General features: G+C 44.1%; 3 protein-coding genes across 9 annotated transcripts in view; 1 reads left to right on the top strand and 2 right to left on the bottom strand.

Moving 5' to 3' along the window:
- The window catches only part of LOC144469888 (uncharacterized), a 30,685-nt gene extending 30,093 nt beyond the window's left edge, over positions 1-592 (bottom strand). For both annotated transcript variants that reach the window (XM_078180596.1, XM_078180597.1), the window contains exons 1-2: positions 457-592; positions 248-362 (exon numbers count right to left, since the gene is read on the bottom strand). The gene's annotated coding sequence lies outside the window, so the exon portion shown is untranslated. The remainder of the gene's footprint in view (positions 1-247; positions 363-456) is intronic.
- Positions 593-9,594: 9,002 nt separating this feature from the next.
- Positions 9,595-17,088, top strand: LOC144470128 (synaptogenesis protein syg-1). The gene is made up of 6 exons (XM_078180977.1): positions 9,595-9,949; positions 11,638-11,767; positions 14,698-14,897; positions 15,304-15,624; positions 15,857-16,345; positions 16,456-17,088. Exons 1-6 carry the CDS (start codon positions 9,595-9,597, stop codon positions 17,004-17,006), a joined length of 2,046 nt encoding a protein of 681 aa, XP_078037103.1. The 3' UTR covers positions 17,007-17,088.
- A 619-nt stretch (positions 17,089-17,707) lies between these two features.
- Positions 17,708-21,726, bottom strand: part of Kst (spectrin beta chain, non-erythrocytic 5 kst) — a 44,914-nt gene continuing 40,895 nt past the window's right edge. For 4 of the 6 annotated variants that reach the window (XM_078180067.1, XM_078180064.1, XM_078180065.1 and 1 more), the window contains 5 exons: positions 19,703-21,665; positions 19,490-19,627; positions 19,334-19,408; positions 19,059-19,090; positions 17,708-18,945 (listed from right to left, as the gene is read on the bottom strand). In XM_078180067.1, the coding sequence (XP_078036193.1) occupies positions 18,706-18,945; positions 19,059-19,090; positions 19,334-19,408; positions 19,490-19,627; positions 19,703-21,665 (2,448 nt within the window). In that variant the 3' untranslated portion in view covers positions 17,708-18,705. The remainder of the gene's footprint in view (positions 18,946-19,058; positions 19,091-19,333; positions 19,409-19,489; positions 19,628-19,702; positions 21,666-21,726) is intronic. The other 2 variants (XM_078180066.1, XM_078180070.1) reach the window with 2 other exon arrangements.

Below are 21,726 nucleotides of genomic sequence, written 5' to 3'. Positions count from 1 at the left end.
GCTCGATACGCGAAACTCGGGGAGGAAAGTCGAGCGATCGCTGCACCAAGTACCGGCACTGCAGTCCACCCCTTTAGCAACAACCCCTTCCGCAGACCACCCGGTCAGTCGATACGATCTATGCGTACTTTCACAGGTATCCTACGTTCGTTCGATAATAATTCCCACGAAAATGAACGCGACGACTCGCCTCCCCCACCCGAATGAATCTGTACCAGCGGCGACCCCGGGGTTGCGTGCGGCTTACCTTTTTACGTCGTCCGTCTGCTCGCTTCTTCGTCTTCCAGTCTCTTGATAATGTATATATCCCAGAAGGCTCCTCCTTCCGCAGGAAGCGTAACGCACAGGCGAGAACAAAATGTCTGTAGAAGAAAGTCCAAGTTTAAATCGGAGACTGCTCGTCTACCAGCGGTCTGGCTTTCTCGTCTAAGCTTGGAATCGCTCCACCCGACTCACCTTGCCCCTTTCGTGTATCGTGGCGCGTGCAGACAGAGGAAGAGATGAAGAGAGAAAGAAAGAGAGAGAGCGCGAGAGCGAGCGAGAGAGGAGCGCGCGCGCGCCCCTGTGGTCTGTATGCGTTATGTCTTTGTATATATGTGTCTACGAGAGAAAGAAAAAGAGAGAGAGAGAGAAAGAGGGGGGGGGGGGGGAGGGGGGGAGAGAGAGAGAGAGAAAAAAAGGAGGTTCAGAGTGAGTGAGAGAGTGCGAGAGCGAGAGAGAGACAGAGACGGAGAGAGAGACAGAGGAAGGAGGGGCGATAATTGAGGGACAGAGGGAGAATGACGAGAGAGAGAGAGTGTGTGAGGTTGATGTTTCCCCGTAAAGGATGCGACGCAAAGGATATCGTACACTGAACGTAGCTCGGAATGGTAAAATGATTAAAGAGAAGATGTACAAGTTCGGAGTTCCAGTGTAAGAATGGAGAGTAACGCTCCTGATGCGGTTAACTTGTAATAGAAGCTACGATTCACGAATGTCTGTCTCTTCTCCCTGCGTCCCGAGCGACGATAGAACTAGAATGTACTCGGCAGCAACACTCGCGTTGCAGGCTGCCGGCTCTCTGACGAACTTGACGATATCCTGCATCGCTGGCACACAAAAGCACCCCCTTCCTTGGCGATCGTTCCAGTATCCCCACTAAACGTTGCGCCGTCGCATCGCGCCGCGTCGCGTCGCGTCGCGTCGACTCGATTACACGACTCGCGCAGTTCAAAGACTACTTCTACAATCTCCACTAGCTCGCAACGGCACACAACTTCGTGGCACAACGCCTAACACAATGTCGCATCGTCGAAAACGTCGCAATGTAGAGACGCGTTTCGGTGTGTGTTGTATAACGAACGGTACCCTACATGCAGCCGTGCACACACGCGCCCCTCTCACTCTCTCACTCTCTCTCCATATTGTACGTGCATGCTCTCCAAGTAGAAAATGTGGACACGAAACCGGCAAGCCGGCCGGCGAACATGGCGAATATGGCGAACCAGGAGAACCAGCCGCAACCGAGCGATCCCAGGCGTTGCGACGCCGCTACCGATGCCTCTCTATCGAAGCAAAGGACTTGCACCGGAAACGAAAAGGAACGAGAGAGAATCGGGACTCCGAGACCGCATTCTGCAGTGCGAAAGCGAAAATGTTACTGGGTGAAATAATGTCCAGTCAACGGACACGCGATGCATAAAGCTGTCATTGCGCCGGCCGGTACATTTCACCGAATACTTTCGCAGAAATTTCGTACCCAGGAACATCTACGCTCCATTTAACGTTCCCCGTGTCTAGCGTTAATCCAACAATCTCGTGGTTCGTGCTCTACGATGGTTGGAGAAGCGACGACTCCTTTACGTAACCCGTCAAAAAGTACCACCCTTATTTCCCACGACCTCGCTACTCTTTTATGCGCCCCGTCTTCAAACTATCGCCTTTAAGAAACTGTTACGTACGTTACCTAATACCGCTCGCAACGAATCGAAGGATCCGCGCAGACGAATCACGCCGCGATACTAATTAAGACAACGTATCGATCCTACAACCGATTTGTCGATTCATCGACGTTGTGCATTGCCGCAGTGTATCTTTCACCACCGTGCCAGCAGGTTGGACAGGAAAAAATGTCATTGCAATGCTCCGAGCGTTCGTGGAACGGGAGAAACTTGATTGAACGACTTGGCAGAAAGCTTTCCCGTCTGCCCTTGCGATCCGCCGTTTCGAGCGGATTGATGCTTTTGTAGTTTTTCGGTGTCGTTTCGATTCGATCGAATACTATCGAGACGATAGCGAGCTAGAAGTTTCGCAGTAGTAGCCCTTGTGTGCGGCGCTGGTATTGACCGGCACCCCTTTACTAACCGTGTTAAGAACATCGGAAACCAAAATATAGAAACATCTTATCAAGTTGAACAGACGCATCGTCTTTCGCATGTTGCCACGAAAATCGGCTTTCCCTGCCATGTCCGGTTGACGCAGTGGTCCAAGCAAATGCGTGCAGGCGAGACACCGCGACGTCGCTTATAGTTTTTATAGTTATTGCAGTTTTTATAGTTTTACGGGGACTGCGCGTACTGTAGCGCTCATTGGGAACCGACTGGTTTTCTTGGAAAGCACATCGTTACAGCTACACCACGGTTATTGCTAACAACCATCCGTTGGTTGTAATAAAATGTGTAACGGATAACTAGAGAACAACCTTCTGCGCCGGTGATATCTCGGTGGACAATGCGTGACGGACTGTCAAAAAAATTTTCTCGACTCGTTCGATATATATCTGCATTGCAGATATCTTGGTTCGCGTACTTATCCTGTGGTGGACTTCTCAAATCTTCGAGTTCGTAGGTTGCAGAGCAACTTTGAATAATTGTTGACCGAAGGTTTTCAATAAGAACATTGTGAGAAGTAGCATCTGTAAAATTGAGAAGCAGCGATGAATTTCTAATCGCAGGAACTCGCTCGACTTGCATGTTCGTCGCGATTAAATTCTGGGAGTTCTGCGCAGCCCTGGCGCAACTCAAATATGAATTAACATTGTTCGAATTACCGTGTAGTTTGCAGTCGATGCTTCGTACTCTGTAGCAAGTGACGCGATTCTTTCAGAAGCTACACAGCTAGAACAACTCCCGTGTGGCCTCCTTCTCCAGATTTCAAATTCCTTGCTCGCGATAAAACACGTTTACCCGTGCCTCTCCTAATTCCTCTGCAACAAACCATAAATCGATTACTACGTAATCTATTACACTCTTTGCTTTCGTTCGATGTTAAACAATTCCATAACGCCTCGAACACGTTCCCACCGCTTTCTTTCGTTCCTTCGCCTTTTCCTGCCGGTCGCAGCTTTGGGCTAAACAAACGACTGCCTGTAAATAGGTACAGAGGAATGTTTCCTGGGAAAAAATAGAAACGTTTCCCGACATGGAATGGACCCGAAAAACCGATTTTATCGGAAGAGGCAGCGGATGGCAGGCTGGGCGTTTACGAGGCGCCACGACGACGGCGTCTCATCGATCTGACTAGCCGAATACCGCAGCCACTTACAATATACACCGACTGTATATCCTAGTACCATAGGAAATCCACATATCCGCAGAGAGTTGCCAACCGCCGCAGAAGAGCGTGTTACCGTGAACCGTGTTCGTTAATCGTTCGTCTTTGCAATATTTTTCGACGCATCTTTGTTTCTATCTCCCCTGCTTGTTAATACAGTCGAAGAGCAGCGAGATATACCGAAGAGCGACCAATATCCTAGATAAACGCTCGAAAGTTCAGGGCCCTGCGCCGATAATGGCACAGGTTACATCAGAGAGGGAAGAAAATCCTTCTGTACGTGTTCCAATGACCGAATTTTTAATCCGGTCGAATTTTTAGAGGAATCTTGTCCGGTAAACGAACCCTTCTCGTTTCATGCGAATTATCCGACCACTTTGCGAGCAGGTAGCCGTGGATCGGTAACAATGGAAGAAACAAGAATGTAAAATGAAATTCTATCTCGAGCCAGGCGACTTGCTGGACTCATGATACATGCATAGCAGTGCTACATAAGACGGTCTGCTCGAAATGCTGTTACGTGATAAGCCGAGAGAGATTCGTACGACCTTAAGTCTTTCGCGCAAGCTGTACTTTCGTGAACAATGCAAGAACCACCTGGACATTCGCCGCTAAACACAGAATTCTGCAGTGGCGATTGAATGCATTATGCGGCCAGGTTCAACAAACAATGAATATGCCTGCTCGTACCACGGACTATTCGTTCGATATATTTTTTTCTCTCGTCACTGCGGAAGTCGCATGGGGATCCGCCCTGACTGCGCATAGTATCCGCACTCGTTCCGTGGCAAATTCGGAATAGCGCGTTTTCTTTTGAAATTACGCGCCTCGAACATTTATCGGTACCTATCTAGGCCAATTACTTTGCTAACCGGATAGACGGAAAACTATAAACGCATCATCTATCGCATACGCTAGCAAAAGAAAAGTGCGTATATCGTGCGTATACTGGATGGCTCATTTTAATTACTACACGCGATTATTTCTAGAACTATTTGTTATTTGCAAAAATGTTTCGTAAACGTTCTATTTCCACTGGGGCTTAATCCAGCGTCGCTATTTTGTTTGCATATGCACGCTTGGAACACGCACGAAGATCAACTTTATATGATTGCATGAATAAAGTTGTTCTTCGTGCGTGTTAATAATTAATCATTTCTTGTGCACGACTCGCTGCACCTCAGAATACTTGCATGCAAACGTGTTAAACAGTTTTGATCGAAATACTTTTTATGGGAATTTTCCTGAAGGACGAGCTTTTTAACCGTTAGCCGACAAGTATTGAAAATAAGAGAGTCACAAAACCTAATGCATCTGTAAATACTCGCGAATTTACAAACTGATATTATGCGATCGTATTAATTTTTTTGTTTAATTAGACGTTACAAGATATAAGTTGTTGCAATTCTACCATTAACCTCTACATCCTGAAAACAAAAATGTGTCATTGATTACTACGCGGTTATACACTGTATATAAATTGCAAACAATTGAATATGTCATCGCCCTTACCGCATTCGTTGAACTCAGAACCTACTTCCTACAAATGGAGATAAACTCTTGTAGAATTTCTAGTACTATTCGATGAAGCTGCTAGAACAATCGACGATAGGTATACGCGTACGTTTAAATACATTATTTTCAGTAATGAAAATAAGAAAGTTTGATGAGAAAAGCAATTTACCATCTTTTATCGAAAGGCGAATAAAATTCTTGCACTTGAGAACCTCGAAGAAAGACATGCAATAAAAGTAGTGTTAAGTCGTTGGACACCATTTTTCGTCACGTCCATGTGAGATCCGCAAATCAAATAAAATGGCACCATATCATACTATATGCATACCTACATTACTTATGACTGAGCATGGCAACATCAATCAGAATCTCGGAAGTTATTGCGTGTCTCCTATTAGGGGGTCCGCTTAGCGCTAAACTATCCAGTGGCAAAACGATCAAACTGATGGACAACATTACCGACATAGCAAAGCAGTGACGATCGTTTTATTGAGACCAGACTCATTTTCATCAGAAAATGTTACTCAATTCATACACAATACTGTTATTAAAGTATTGAAAAATGTAAAAGTTTAAATTCTCATTTGTGCATGATTCTCTATTTAAGTGAATAAATAATAAAAATCTATATCTTTATATATCTTAAAAGATGAAGTTTCTACATGAAGAATAAATTCCGGTGGATCAAATTATTTAATGGATAAATATTTTTCTAACTCAAACTATTATTTTTATAATTTATTTTCTAAATAATCCCCAACTCTAAAATAAACATTAAGGAATTACGTACACATCTGTTATTCGACAAATTCTAAAAATCCTATAAATTCATTAACGCCTACAAGGAAAAGTGTATTAAACTATTCCTAGATGCCATCTTTAATAACAATAATAAAAACTGTTGATGAAAATAATTACACTTTATATTTCTGCAGTACGTTACGTGAATTCTATTTCCACCATTTAAATGTTCGCGCCATATACAATGCCTCTAAATAATATTCAGCACTCGCAGTAGAAATAAAGTGTATAGTATATACCCTCCTTGCTAACCTGCCTATGATTCATGACATATCGATAACGCAGTGCGCGATACAAAATGGTAAAAGGCCTCTATAGCGTGCCTCTAGAGCTGAGACGAATAACCCATAAGATGTCTATGATATGGGGTTCCATGTTACGTGTTCTGAAATACCGACATCGAAATAAATAAGAAATTTACTCGCGCCCTCTGCCTAAACAGAGTAATCAGTTAATGAACTGCACACGACTGCAGCACATAAATTCCGTTTTTATTTTACGGCATTGTCGGCTATAAAAATCAATATACAACGTCGCCGTGTGATTTCCGGACTGTCCAGCTCAATCCAAGTCAGGTGTTTTCCACTCAAAGCAGGTGTGTCTATTGGTGTCTAGCGTGTCCAATGGTGTCAAGCATTCTGCTCGGAAACTGCTCCAAATGGCGGAAAGGAGTTCTCGCAAACGGGATTGGACGAATCGGATAGATTGGCAATGGAACCATTGGCATCGTTCAATCACGTTTGTGATGGGTAATTCTCCCACCCCTACTTTCCTGGAAGAAAGTCATAAATCGGTCAGTCGTTTGGGTTCGATGGCCGTTTGGAATCCTTGGTCCAGTTCGAAGAATCGTTGAGGCAAAGTCTGTGTCTATGTAGCTGAAAATGCGGTCGATGAGGGACGAGGGAGGCATGAGGTGCGGTAGGAGAAACCTCCTCGCTTTTTCGTGACTACCCTGCTCGAGACTTTTCAGCTGCACGAATCTCCGAGGCGAAGGTTACAGCTGATAATAATCTCTTCAACGAACCTAGTCCGATTTATTTGGACTCGTCTTAGTTAAAAGAATTTCAGCTATACATTGGTACTACAATTATGAATATAAAGCGGAACTTTCTGTATTAATAATATCGAGGTTACTTTTTAATTACGATGAACCATAATAAAAAAGTTCCTAATTTAAAAAGGAAACCTTTCATTTGTTAAGGGTATTAATTGTATTTTTTGTAACGCTTGTAAGCCTTAGTTGTTTATATATGTATATACATCATAAAGAATTAAATTTCTTAAATTTCTAGATGGGTAAAGGTACCTTGAAATAATGGAATAATTGTGGTAGACTCTGTTTTTAATAATGTAATTAATCAAGTTATTTGGAGACGAACTCCTGCAGCGATCTTCACTTTTTCAGTTTATTATATTTTATAGGTAACAGTTTCATTGTTGAAATTATGGCTTGCAAATCATAAAATATCGGTAACGAAGAGCACAACACGTGAATGGTAATGGGGCATCTGAAGCCCCATTTCATGATGACAAAATATTGTGATGAATATCCACTACATCTCCTATATATCTCTTAGAATCCTCTATAGCTGACAGTAAGAGAAACTGTAGATGTTAGACAGATGAATCTACTACATATCCTATTAGTAAGTGATTTTACCATCAGCTGAGAAACTATTTATCGACCTGATTAACAACTGCTGATTCTTACAGAGTCATCTAGCGAGAGATCTTGAGAGTAACTGAATTATCGAGTGTCAGTAATTCGGCTGACAGTATGAATGTTTTTTACTAGATTAGCACAATTCGCTGTACTGTTTGAAAACAGGAAATTCACGTGAATAAGAAAAACGGTACGAATTATTTGTTCCAATATACGATATTTGAATGCCTAACGAAAATTGTCCATTTCTAATTAATTAAAATTCGAATGTGCGAGAAATTATTATAGGTACGTGCTAATAATCCGATCTAAATTTTCGAATCATAAAACTGACAAAAAATTTGAAAAAGAATTCGAGAAGAAATTAAAGTTAATTATAACTATAACTATTCAATTTTCTTTCTAAGTGCAAAAGGACATATTTGTTTAATATTGTTTAATACTGTACGTACCGAGCACTTAAAGTGATTGGTTTATTCGACCGTATAAATGCTACGAGATTAAATTTGTTATACTTCGTGCATTTTTTATTATAACATATACTTCAATGAAGAAGTTTTGTCAATTATATTCCAGAAAAGCATGCCTTTAACGTCAATAATTCTAAAACAGAAATTTGCAAACCAGTCATTTAACTGACGGTGGTACGCACGATATAAATACTTTGTAGAAGATGCGACATATATGTTACAGTACAAATTGAATAAAACCGTCTGTGTTTCTCCTTTCTCGTGAAAGCAACTAGGAGAGTCAGGGTAATCGAGCGCTATGGCGATTCACGGGAGGGCCGTCCGCTGTCTGGATGGAAGAGAAACCCCGGTTGACGGTGTCTCGCTGACTAAACACGAAATAAAGAACACATATAGAGCAAATGGGCGGCTAAGCTCGTCGTAGCATGGCATAATGATAACACGCTCGAATAATAAGGATAGCTGCAGAGGAGACAGGGTTGGATACGCACGCGTGGGCCCGCGTTTGGGGCCCGTCTTCCGCTTCCACGCCGGTGAACGTTCTGGCTTTAACTCCGGCTCAGTTCCACTACGTGCCCCCGGTATTGTACGACGTCCTAGATATTTCGTTTACCTCGACCATCTACTTCTCTCTCCTTTCAGTCTCTCCGTACCCTCTGTACATCGTGCACATCCACTCTCTTCGAGAGAACACTCCTCCCCTGTTACCCATATTCGACACTCTTCATTGACGTCAACGATGCAGAACTTCGAATCCTTCGCAAGCTGTACCACTCGAAATCTACTGGGTTTCTAGGCCTCTCCGTTATAATAAGAAGTAAACACAGTGCTCGGAGTCTCTTCAAGCGTAAGATGGATTGAATTTATCGTAAGTCGTCGATTAAGACTTGTCAATGGATTTCTGAAGATCTGTCATTGATTGCAGAAACCCCCAAGGGAAAAAAGGAGCCATAAAGAATAGCAAGTGACATTTGTGTCGTTCGATCCGGTGATCTCGGAAATTTTATTATCAATAGCAGCTTTTAATTACTTTGGAAAAAAAGTGACGAGTGTTCTGTTACGTGTCTGGCGATGTGGAGAAATTTGGGGGGTTGAAGACCGCGAGGGATGCACCTGCGTTTAGGGGAATCACCGAGGATGGCGCTGGATGGGTTTCACCGCCAGCCGCAGTTTCGTTCGAATTTCACAACGGCTCATTCAGTCTTAAGTTCCCCGCGGGAAGACTCACCGGAGACTTCGTTACGTTCCTAACTGAGGAGAACAATGCTCAAAGACTCGTTTGTTGGTAAAATCAACTATCGTCTCTGTATTATTTAAAATCGAGCGAAGCAGATATCACCGCGAGTGGGTGAATCTATCGAGTGCACAGTGACAGTGAAAATACTCTGTTTCAAAAAGGGAAATTGTGCAACGAAATCGATCGAGTTCGGACAATTATTTTAGAACCTGAAATTAGTATAGTTAACATATAGAAATCCAGCTTCCCAAAAGAAATAGACTCTACTAAACTAATGAATTCATCGACGTTCAGTTCATCGAAAAATAGGGGATGACGAACCGACGAGCACCTTAGACGTCTACTGAAGCAGTATCGAGTAAACCGGTTTGGCCAAGATGAAGTTTGTAATTTGTTTACAATTGATCCTGACAATCGGCCTGACACGGGGCGAGCAAAGATTCGCGGAGACCCCCGCGTTGTACCAGGAGGTCTCTTCGGGGGACGATGTGCAGTTGCGGTGCAGAGTGCAGGACAAGAGGGGTCAGTGCATCTGGCAGAAAGACCGGAAGCCAGTCGGCATGCACCCGGACAAATACGAGTGGGCCAGCGGCCGCGGCAGTGATTGCACCCTGCTGATTAGACGGGCTTCCCTCGACTTCGACGACGGTTATTGGGAGTGTCAAGTTACTTCTGGCGATTTCACGCGGCAGGACGCATTGACATCTTTGCCTTCACGGCTTTTGGTTAGAGGTGAGAATGTCTCTAATCGTGAATCGACGATTCATTTAACAGTTTGACTGCCATGTCATTCGCATGAAGAAATTATTTGCTCACCAATCTATTACATGAATTTTATTATTTAGGATCTGCAAGATGTAAGAGTGTCGCCAATGTAAACGATGTCGTACAATTTTAAGTTCATGAAATTTTAACAGGACTGCCAATTGCATATTGTATATTAGTAAGTGCAAGTAAGTTTACGTTCAGGCGTTGCAAACTTAATAAATTAACAGAGGGTTATTGATTTTTTGAAATACTACGTTTATTTTGGAAGTGACCTAAGTTCATTTTGTAGAAACGCCGAGCCATCTATATTAACATTTACATTTATAGAATACAATAACCCGTAAAAATACGAAAACATTATATCACTCCGTTATCAGTTACCTAGATTTTTAATTTATTAAAACATGAAATACTTAAATGTTCTGATTGTAAAATATAAATGAACTTAGCCTACTTTCAAAATAAGCGACATAAGTAATTTAATTTGATGATATTTTTGAGGTGGTTCGCGAGGCAGCCAGAGCGTTAAACGATAATCGTAAAACAAATATAGCCGCCCATTTGCTTATATCAGAAAATGAAAGTCGCTTGCTACGAAAACACTGTAACTGGATATTTTGTGTAGATTTTCCCAGATGCAGTTACAAAAAGTATGAGCCCCTGCATTATAGTACTAATCGGAAGATTTCTGGAATCTTTCAACCACTCGAGACACTCGCGTGTGATCTCGCCGCGAGACGTCTCGAAGAAACGAAACAGACCGCCAGGCCTCGTGTGAACGGAGTCTGAGAAGCCTCTTGACCGTTCCAGCTCGAGCTTTCTTCGCTGGAATCGGCTATTAACCGTTTTCGATCGTGTTACAACGGAACGATGCTACCGAAAACTGTTCGAACACGTTCCCAAGCCACTTGTCGAGTTTGAACAGCGGTGAATCGAATCCGGAGATCGGAGCATCCGCGCTCAACGTTAGAACCGCTAACGATTATGCGATCAGCCCCTACTCGCGCAACAGTATCCGCAACGAGACATGAAGACGTTAAATGCGCCGCTTGATTTTAACGGAACGTTGAGCGTTTGCGTCATCGCCGGAAAAAAATCACTTTCCTCGCCGAATCATACACACACGTAATCAGATCCCAAAGCCTCCTCAATGGAACAATGCAGATTTTACGGGGCCAACTTAAAATTCGCTAAACGCGGCCGGCTAATGACGCAATGCTCGTTCCGTTCTACTTTTCTCTATCTTTTTTTTTTTTCTTTCGCCGCGCGAGAGATTTTTGCAACGCCGATTTCGAACGTTGCTCCGCTGACACGGGTCCCCGAACCGTTCACAATATCTATCGTTCGCGAACCGATTTCGAACACGTTTCACGGCGATTACTAGGACGTTTCTCGGAATCTGTACAGAGAACTTTCTCAGCTGCCTGGCACATTGCTCGGTGCGATTTGGTTTCGCGGTTAGACTTTGCTAGTTTTCTTACGTACAGTTCTCCGAAGCTGCGAAATGAACTTTCTCGACAGAGACGACAATGCATTTTATCCGCTGCGATTCGGTCTCGTTCCGGTGTCGCAATCCCTGCGAACACGTTCGACACGTTCAGGCCACTGTTTCGAGGCGCAGCCATTAAATCACGTATTTAATTTGTTTCCAGTGAAACCCCGGAAGCCGCGGCTGGAATATGGGGGGACAATTTTGACCACCGCCCTGACGCTAAGGGAGGGTCAGGAAGTCACCATTTCCTGCGTATCAAGATATGGAAATCCGCCCTCGCTCATCAAATGGTAAGTCCGGCCAATTAACTATCTGAACTGGGGTGAATACGATCCCCCCCACAGGCTAACACGATCGTGGCATTCTCGGCGCGAGAAAAGCATACGAAAGAAATTCACAAAAACCTACTTACTTCGAGCGTAGAAGCAATTACGGGAAATTAATTTACCAAGCGTTGCCGCAACAGAGCTCGGAAAGAGTTCAATGTGTCGAGTCGGTAAGCGATCTGATTTTGTAATTGCTTTGTGCAGTGTCTGGAGTTTAAGCGGGATTTTAACTCTTTATGAGTCGAATTTGTTTCATAAATATAGGATGATATTATAAACCTATATATGAAATTAAGAAAAAATTTACCAGTTTAAACAATTTTATCATGATTAACTTATAACTAATTCAATAATATTCGATAATATTGAGTTCAATTGTTGTATAATGATAAGTAATTTGTAAGTAATTCACTTTATAATTTTGAAGCGACTATGACTTACAATGTTTGCACTTTTCTGCGTAAAAGCCTTAATAATAAATCGTGAGATCGCGAGTTGTTTAAATTGAAATCTTGATAATCAACATATTATTTATTATTTGCAGATAATATAAAAATATTTCGGAGTCGACGGCAACCCCACGGGGTCGTTCTAGGGTTTAAAAAGCAGCGTCGGCTTCTCGTTCCTGGTTTCAAGCTACAGCGCGTCTCGTTCCCCGTTGCATTTATTCCGATTAGACGCTACAACGAATCACTTGTACAACGGTACTGGTTTTACAGTCCCCGTTCCTGCAGTTTTTTGCAACGACTTTCGTTCGGTGGAATGCAGGCTGCTGCGGTGAATATATTATTGTCTCCCGCCAATCATTGGAACGAACGATAAAGTTCCATAGCGTTCGGATCCGGCGTTTCCCTCTGGATATCGCGAGCCCCGTGCATACCTTCTTCTCCGCGGATGCCGGAGTCCCATAAAAAGCCCGCGTGGCGGGCGAAAAGAAAAAAGGGAAAAAGCGGTGGTTCACAGAGGCCAACCGAGGCGGGAGCGCATAACACGGTGTTTATGCAGCGGCGAAGTCGGAGAGCGAGCGTCTTTTCGTTTCATGGTCTAGCGATCAGGCAAGCAATAGCCACACCTCATCTAAATTCTTCTAACGTGGAGCCTTGCTCCGTTCTGATCATCACCTTCGCATGACCGGTGTTACAATTTCCCTGAACACCGTGCGATTTTCACGGCCGTGAACGCTCGCGGAACGCACCCCTTCTCTCCGAACGCCATTTGCATTCTCCGCCGATGATCTAAGAATGCTGTAAGTCTTATATCATGGTAAACAACGCAAAGATACGTTCTCTCGGTACAGGGAATTTTATTGTAAGATTTTTTTGTCCGTTGAGTCGCGTGGGAAAGTCTAAACGATGTTAACCCGAGAACGACCCCGTGGGGTTGCCGGCGACCCCTTTACACTGTCTACAAACATGTAAATGTATAATCGTTTATTTTGCAATTTATATTGCCCCAGAATTGCATTGTTTTCCTGGAGGTAGATGCAATAATGTTGCCTTGTGCGCTCGTTAAAATCTAATAAAATATGAAATGATATAATCTTAAAACAAAGAGGGAAAAACAGAATAAATTCTGCAGCTTTGGCTAATAATATTGACAAGAAATAGTCGTAATAAATATGTTAAAATAGTATAACAATAGCAATAATAAATTATTATAGGTGGCGACAGTATTGAGGTTTTCCTTGTTGTCTCAACTGGTGTCGTTCTTTACATTTTATATCTATGGAAATGATAAATAATATCTTGAGTATCAAGATTTAATGACTCAAAAAATGACTCAATGTCATTTATGTCGTAAAGTGGATAGTTCTAGGGTTACGAGGGAACGACAGTCGAACGAATTCATCGTAGCGGGTCGTTAATCGGCAATTAGAAAGCGAAAAACAATTCGAACGAAAGAGGAAGTGACGTTAACCGGGGACAGATTTCACCGCTAATTGCCCGTGAATCATTCCCGAAATGGACTTTCATTATTCACGGAATCTAGCTCGTTACAGTGTTACGTTAAAGTCATCGTAAAACGTTAACGAGGCCGAAACGCATTATACCTTATTCTACCACAATATACCATACAGTCGAAATACTCGCGAAAGATACGGGAAACCGGCGAAGAACTGAGTCACATGAATGCCTGAAACGACAGAACCCACTTTGGTCGGACATTGTTGCATTACTATGCTCGGTTTACCTATTGCGCACGAGTTTCTCCTAATTTCTCCCGTTTCTCCTAAACTGGAGACACCGATGACCCCGCAGGAAGGCTGGCGCGCCTAAAATCCACGCCTCGCGAATTCTCGTTTCCCCGAGCGAACTCTCCCGACCGATTTTCCCGCGAGAAAACGAATCGAACGTGGACAGAAAACGGTTCCTAATTCCACGGCGTGCACGCCTGAACATTCTCTACCTGGAACTGCCGCGGAGTCGAGTTCCTCTTTCCTCTTTTACTGCCTTTAATAGGCACGCTGCCTAAATAGTTCTTCCGCGGTTTTTTTTTCGCCTTGCCCTCGCCGCGCACCGAAGCTACAGTGCCAAGCATAATTATGCAGATTGCATGGTCTCCCTGTGAATCACTCTAGAAAGGGTACGCGAGCCTCGGGCGTCCGCAGGAAGCTGACCAACCGCTTTCCAGAAATTTTATCGTCGCTGTTAGACGAATTAATCTTCCGCGACGCGACATTATCGCATCCTCCTTGCAGCCCATAGACAAATTCGAAACAAATACATTATATAATACGGTTATTTTATAGAAAATGCTGCACGGTTCGCAATCGAAACCATTACGTGTCCCGAAGCATCTCGCTTGTGCGGGCGTCGTAGTCTCCGGGCGTGTTCGCGTGGAAATAGCATCCCGGCGTTGCAGATCGACATTGAATTATTTATGTTTCGCGACAGGTACATAGGTGGAGACGAAGTGGAGGCTCTAAGGGAACAAACGAACGCCACGGAAGTGGACAGTCCCAAGACATGGGCGGCCCACAGCCTCCTCCGTGTCCGCGGACAAAGGGAGAACCATGGTCTGCCGATTCGGTGCATCACGATGCATCCATCCAGTATCGTTCCAACGTCCACGGAAACACGGCTGGACGTGCATTGTATGTATATCTGGGATTTGTATAACATAGTGAAAGGTCCATTGAAACGCCGCCGGCGATCGCGATTTACAATTCACGGCTAAAAAGAGGATTCGAGAGCGCCGTGTTTCCTCCGTTTTCGTGAGCCAGCCGTCCGCATCACGCTCTTCCATCTCGTAGATCCGAGCAACTCGAGCGAGAACGTAAACAACAAATTGGCGTTTCTCTAACAAATGGAACGACGGCTGCGCAGTACTTGAGACGTTTCAATGGTCCGATCGACGTCCCCTTGTTGCCGGTAGTGGAGAAACGAAAGACTTATTTCCAGTTTACGACTCGCAATTACCGACTCGAGGGGGGGGGGGGAGCCCGTAAAACGATCGGGGCACGGGCCCTCTGCGGTTCTAACGGCGTCGACGAATTTCAGATTCCCCGGAGGTGCGCCTCGAGACGAAACCGCGGCTGCTGGTCGCGGCCCTCGAGGACTCGGCGAGCTTTATGAGCCTGAAATGCTTCGCGGATGCCAATCCCAGCGGAACGATCAAGTGGTTCAAGGATTCAGCTCCCATCACTGTGACGGGCAACGTCGTATCGCTGATGTTAAACAGAACGCAGCAGAACGGCACCGCGACCGGCTCCGAGCTCAGATTCGAGCCGGTCAAGAGAAACGACGCCGGTCTCTACTCTTGCAAGGCGGCCAACGTTATCGGTGAAAGCGCTCCCGCTAACTACAGGCTGGACGTACAATGTTAGTGGACTTTTACCGTGACGCCTACTTTTTTCCAGTTGCAACGGCAAATCGGCCAGGGGGTTCGGGATAAACGCATCAATTTGCCCCGAGTTTCCCTTTGATTCCGAGCTGCGAGCCAAGTCTACGCATTAACCTGATTCTTTTACCGACCCGCCCTCTTGGATCATTGTCTACCGCTTTCTTCTCTGCGTTCTGTCGTCTTTGATATCTTTTCGTTTCGTCAATCTAGATGGTCCGATCTTGAAAGAGGAGAACACCGAGAACAAAACCGCGCAGACGTTCGAGGAGACGACTCTTTTAAGTTCGAACTTGGAGCCCTTCGTCTGCGAGGACTTTGATGCCAACCCCCCTGCCCAACACAGATGGATACATCTGCGCGGAGGTGTTACGGAAACCATCGAGAATCCACTTCAGAACAAGGACGGGGGGAAACGATTGCGCTTGGAGAACGTGATGTGGTCCGACGAGGGGGAGTACCGCTGCGTGGCTTTCAATATCATCAACGGCGTGAGAAGAGAGATGCCCAGCGAGGTTCGTTACGTTCTTCACGTGACCGGCCCTCCGGAGATACAAGCCAGACCACCGACTGGAGGGAAAGGGTTCTACGAATCCTTGGGCTGGGCTGGCGAGTCCGAGCATGTTCTGAAATCCAGATTCTGCTCGAGGCCGCCGCCAAAAATCGTTGCCTGGCAATGGGGCAGCTCGCACATTAGAGCAGGTATGAATCATTTAGCCGTTGATAAATCCGACGATATCGAATGAATCACCCCGATGAAACTTGGGTAATATCCTTTGCCGGCGCGTCTAACGGTTTCTCTTTTCATTCAGGCGAAAGCATCCATCCGAAATACGAAGCTCTGCCGCTGGAGCACATCTCGGAAGACGAGATGGTGACGAATTGTTACTGGGCGAAGCTGGTGATCAAGGACCTTCAGAAGGAGGACGCCAGAGTGTACACTTTATTGGTGGAAAGCGAGAAGGGCAGGGATTCGACGAATGTGAAGCTTGTGATTCGGGACCCCACGGAGATGAGAGTGATAGCAGCAGCAGCCGCGGTTGGCTTGCTGTTCCTTTTGTTGCTGATATCGATAGTGGTGTACGGTGTGCTGAGGATGAAGAGCCGTCGGTATCGCAGAGAAGAAGAAGAAGGTAGCATCGCGGCCGATGCGTTCTACACGAACACGGGGACCACCGAGAGACAGAAGACTGTGAACAATAGCTCCCAGAATAAGGTATACGGGAGGAAAACCAGCCCAGAGGGCGGGCTCGCTGTCACATATGACTATGATCAGATCACCAAACAGGTGCGCGCAATGAGTCCAGAAGCTTTGAAAGTCAGGCGTGCACCAGCTGTTCTTCAACCGCCAACCATTGTGTAACTGTTCACGTGCTCGACGCCGTGACGGTCATCTGTGACCGACGGTTTGAGCGTGCTTTCACACCGGTGTTCGATCGGGCACCATTTAGGTCATTTGCCAAAGTACAATGCAACAGAGAACAAAGTTCAAACGCTTTGCAAGACGCGTCGTGTCCTCTGGGCATCGTTTGCACCCTGCCATTCCTGAATATCTGGACTAGAAGGGCCGAGTGCTCTCCAAAGAATCAAGGAGTGTGATAATGTTGTTATAGAATGCAGTCGTCGATATTAACGAACTCTGTTTCGTGGAGAATGAACTATTTATTTTTGTCTACTGACTGTTGCATTTCAATTTCTTTTTAAGCACCGCGGCTAATAGTTTGTAGTATTTGTTAGCTGATCTCGTTACTAGTGTCTTTTGTAATATACGATCTTTTTCTATTCGTTGGAGTCTTCTATATTGAAAATTGTTCTTGAAAGTGTTTCAATGTTTTATGGCTGATAGCACTGTTAAACGTTCGATGTGTATATAATTGTAGGAGGTAAGAGAGCTGATGGATAATGTAACGCTATAAATTGTCACCGTGTTTGATATCAAGATCCGTGCAATAATTTAGGAATGCACCATGTGCAAATTTATGATAAGGAACCATTAAGATTATTCGAGTGTATTTGCGTATCGAGATGAATAAAGCGCCAGGTTCGTGAAAAATATAGCTCACATGATTTTTATATTTATTTTTCTGTTTATTCGTTCAATCTGTTTGTTTAGTTTTCGTTTATCAACTCCCCAGCACGAAAAGGAGTATCATGTAACTACAAGATACGCACTGACAAGCCTACATAATAATTATACTTGATGCAGTATTAAATACACTATTCAAGTATAGTGTTCGTTATAAAAGAAAAAAGAGAAGATGAAGAATAATCGATCATGCTTTAAGAACATAATGTCCCCTTATTCGTTCAAAAATATATGTATGCATATCTCTGGTTTCTTAATACGTTTAATGATCATTGGTCCCGGACAGGCATTCTAAAATATATAATATTTGCAACATATATTACGAAATCTACAACTTAAACGTTACGTTGCACATGTGTCTGCCTATTCTTCCGCGTAGGTTTCATTAAAGTCAGGTACACTTTAAATAAATTTCGATCAATAATTCTTTTTAGCATGAAATTCCTGCATCTCTTTTCGTCACGAAATCCATATGTTGCACTACCGATTCCTTCCATGCCGAAGGATTAAGCTTCACAGAACAATATCTCTGGAACCTTCGGATTCATGCGGGTGTATTCATAGATAAATCTGTATCTATACTTGCAAAGAATTCATTAACTGTGCTGAACAAGTTACAAAACTTCTTAGAAGTTATCAGTATGTATAAAAAAGAGGTGCTCAGTGTCTAAGATCCATTGAAAATGATTTCTTCTTCCATTGCAACTATTTCTTCCATCAATAATGTATATATATTTAACTTATATGATCAACTCAACATACATCGCGTTATCAGATAACGCGAATAATAAATCTCTACTCAGCGTTAAACTTGTATAGTACATAAAAATAATTTACAAGGGATGTTAATGTAGCATACAGCAATGATAACCTATACACATGTCCTTCCTAATCTCTTTAAAGGAACTACTTGTCATCTGTCAAGTTTCTTTGACAATGACTTTCATGCCATTCGCATGGTCCGCGAAAATTCTGATTACGACTGAGACGGTTTCTTGCGTCTACCGAATAGATTGCTCAATACGGAACTCCTTTTGTAATCCCTATCCTTGCGATTGCTGCCCACACTGTGTTCGCTTTCTGATCCACTCTCACTCGCTCTTCTTCCGTCCACAACTGTGACGTTTTGTGAATTTTGTGGCACAGCAGGTGGTGCCACGTATGGTGGCAAAGAAACTGGCCTACCGGTAAAAGAATTATTCTGCTGCGGCATACCCTAAAACAAAAGCAAAATATTCATGATATTCCTAAAACTTTGGGCAAATGCTTTAAACAACACAAGGGGGGACAGTAAGAGGTAGAGAACACTAGTGACACAAATTCAATTACCTGTCTAGTATTTACAGGGACATTTCCATAGGCTGTAACAAAAAACATTGTTATTCTTTCTGTGCACTGGTTTATCTGTGCATAAGTAGAAGCAGGGTTCACATGATCAATAAACTGGCATGTACCATCGGAATAAGAAGAAAAAGTGTATGTTAATGCAAAGATGAAACAAGGGCAGGTCAGGGTGAACAGAGAATAAATAAAACAGGTTGGAAGGTGAGGTATAACATGCAAGAAGAGTCACGGCAGTTCACAAACAGTTGACAACGACTAACCAGGATCATGAGGGGCACTCCACTGAGCCATTCTGGTTGGCGGGGGAGCGGTCGATGGCAAAGGGGGTGCTAGTTCTATAAAATAATGATGAATTTTTATATGGAAGAGGATCACACAGACACAGGTATTCACAATGTTATCCTAAGAATCAATACCTTGATGTTGCGTTGGCAAATCCACGCTGCTTTGCCTCTGCCAAGTTTGATTCGGAGGGTACTGACTTGATCCATTATGATTCAACGTAGCGCTGCGTTGTTGGTAGAAGCCCGGCCTCCCCTGCACGTGCTCCGTTTCTGTTAAAGTTAATAATGTTCGTTTTATAATCTGATCACTCTAGAAGGATCTAGGAATAGAATCGAAATGAATACCATATTGTCTGAATTGTAGAAGTTCGGTACTTGGTGACCGTACTGGAATTGGTGGAGGTGCTCCCCTTGGTGGAATTGGAGGCTTGTCCCCTGAATTAGGTTGATATTGTTCTTTCTGGCTAGCTAATTGCTCCTGTTGTATCAATTGCTGTTGCTGCTGAGCTAACAACTGTTGTTGTCGATGCATCTGCAGGAATTCTGTCTGAGTTTGGGGTGGTTCCGTTCTTTGCGTCACCAAGAATTCATTGTTGCCCTGAGGATCACGTTTCTGTTGATTCTGCCTATGCATCTGAAGGAACTCGATCTGAACGCTACTGGGGGAGTGCTGGTTAGACATGTCGCGCCTGATCACGGAGTTCTTTCGTTCCAATTCTGGGGTGGAAGCACGACTACTTCCGGTGGATAGATTGTCATCGGCGTGCTCCGCTGCGTCAGTGTTTTGTAGTCTTTCTAAACCCTCCTTCTGGGATTCGTCATAGCTGAGAAGCTGAAGGCTAGGGGGTAACTTAGCGTGGAACGATATCTTGTTGACCCAGTCTTCCATCTCTTGCTGACTAGGTGCAAGGAACAGGAATTCGGAACCATCTGTACACTTCAGCCTGAACACGTTCTTCTTTTTAGTATAATCATCCGCTTTCTCGCATATGGCGTTGAAGATGGTAATAGGAGCGGTCGCAGCCTTGCTCAGCGAGAAATCCTCTATATCCTTGAAAAAGCATAGCAGTTGACCACACAGTACTGTATAATACTGTTTCCAGGATCTCACGGCTGCTTTCTTGCCAGCACTTTGCAGTTCGTGCTTCCTTTCTAGTAAACCTTGAATTTCCACTGGTGGCAAGGTATCCATGTTTTCGATTCTTTGAAGCTTCCTGAAGCTTTGAGTCCTCCTCCTTGTTGTAAAGCTAGGTGTTCTTCTGGGTTTCTTAGTGTCAACCTTCATGCTTTCAGCCCTCTTAATATCAGGAGTTGTTCTCCTTAGCTTCTCGCCAAAGACATGAGAAATGCCATGGGTTTTTTGATTTTGACTTACGTCCAAGTTGTCAGGAGCAATGGAAGTTTTCAACGGAGACAGTTTGTTAATAGACTCGTGCTCTTCTGTCGTGCCGTTAATTTCATCGTGAACAGTGCGATGCGGACTATCCAGCAGTCTTCTTCGTTCTTCTTCGCGTTTCCTTTCTTCAGTTATCCTCTGTACTTCTTTGCGTTTTCTTTCTTCAAGACGTGCTCGCTCTACCCTTTCTTTCTCTGCCTGCCTCGCCGCCATTTCAACCTCCTGTTGCCTTTGGAATGCCTTTTCCAACATAGTTATCCGTCTGAGAGCACTAAACCTGTCTTCTTGAGCAGCAATAGTCTTCTCGAAATCTTCATGTTTTCTTATCAATTCCTCCACCTGTGGAATACTCTCGCCTAAGGTATCATCGTGTAGCATAGGTTCTCTACTGACTATCCAATTTTCCAACGTCTCAGCTTCCCGTTTGAACAGTTGCGTGTCCAAGTTCTGCTCGTATATACGTCTTCTTTGTTCCCAAGTGTCTTTGAGGAACTGCTGTCTATGCTGCAAAACGGATACCTTTTCCTCGATTTCCTTTGCCAAGAAATGGCCTTGCTCTATTAACTCTTGCCCAGTTTTGTAGAACTTATCAAACGCCTCGTTTCGAGTCTCAATTTCCGTTTTGTATTCGCTGTGTCTGGATATCAGAGCTTCAGCCCCCGGAACGTCTCGAGCCAGCTCTGGAGCAGTAACCTTGGCTACCATCTCGTTGATCCACGACATTAAGTCTCTATATTCGCCTAAATAGGATTGTAACTGCTCTGCTTGAGCTAGTTTGCTTCTCCTTTGCGCAGCTTTCTCTAACAGCTCGTTCCAGGCTGCTTCAGCTTCTTGGTGTTTCACATCTATATGCGTACGAGCATCCGGGAATAGTTCTATCAATCTCGAAGCCTCCTCCATTAACAATTCCACCTAAAAAAATAATCGTCATTACTTTATGTTATCTATTATTGGCAATTAATCAAAATTGGTG

This window comes from Augochlora pura, chromosome 5, assembly GCF_028453695.1.
Source record: "Augochlora pura isolate Apur16 chromosome 5, APUR_v2.2.1, whole genome shotgun sequence".
Lineage (NCBI taxonomy): Eukaryota > Metazoa > Arthropoda > Insecta > Hymenoptera > Halictidae > Augochlora > Augochlora pura.
This window is presented reverse-complemented; position numbering and strand designations above follow the sequence as displayed.

Bases quoted from the DNA above. Each gene is read 5' to 3' on its own strand.
- LOC144470128 (XM_078180977.1), top strand. From the start codon at position 9,595: ATGAAGTTTGTAATTTGTTTACAATTGATCCTGACAATCGGCCTGACA. The intron at 11,768-14,697 runs GTAAGTCCGGCC...GTTTCGCGACAG, and splicing joins CCGCCCTCGCTCATCAAATG to GTACATAGGTGGAGACGAAG. The intron at 15,625-15,856 runs GTTAGTGGACTT...TCGTCAATCTAG, and splicing joins CTACAGGCTGGACGTACAAT to ATGGTCCGATCTTGAAAGAG.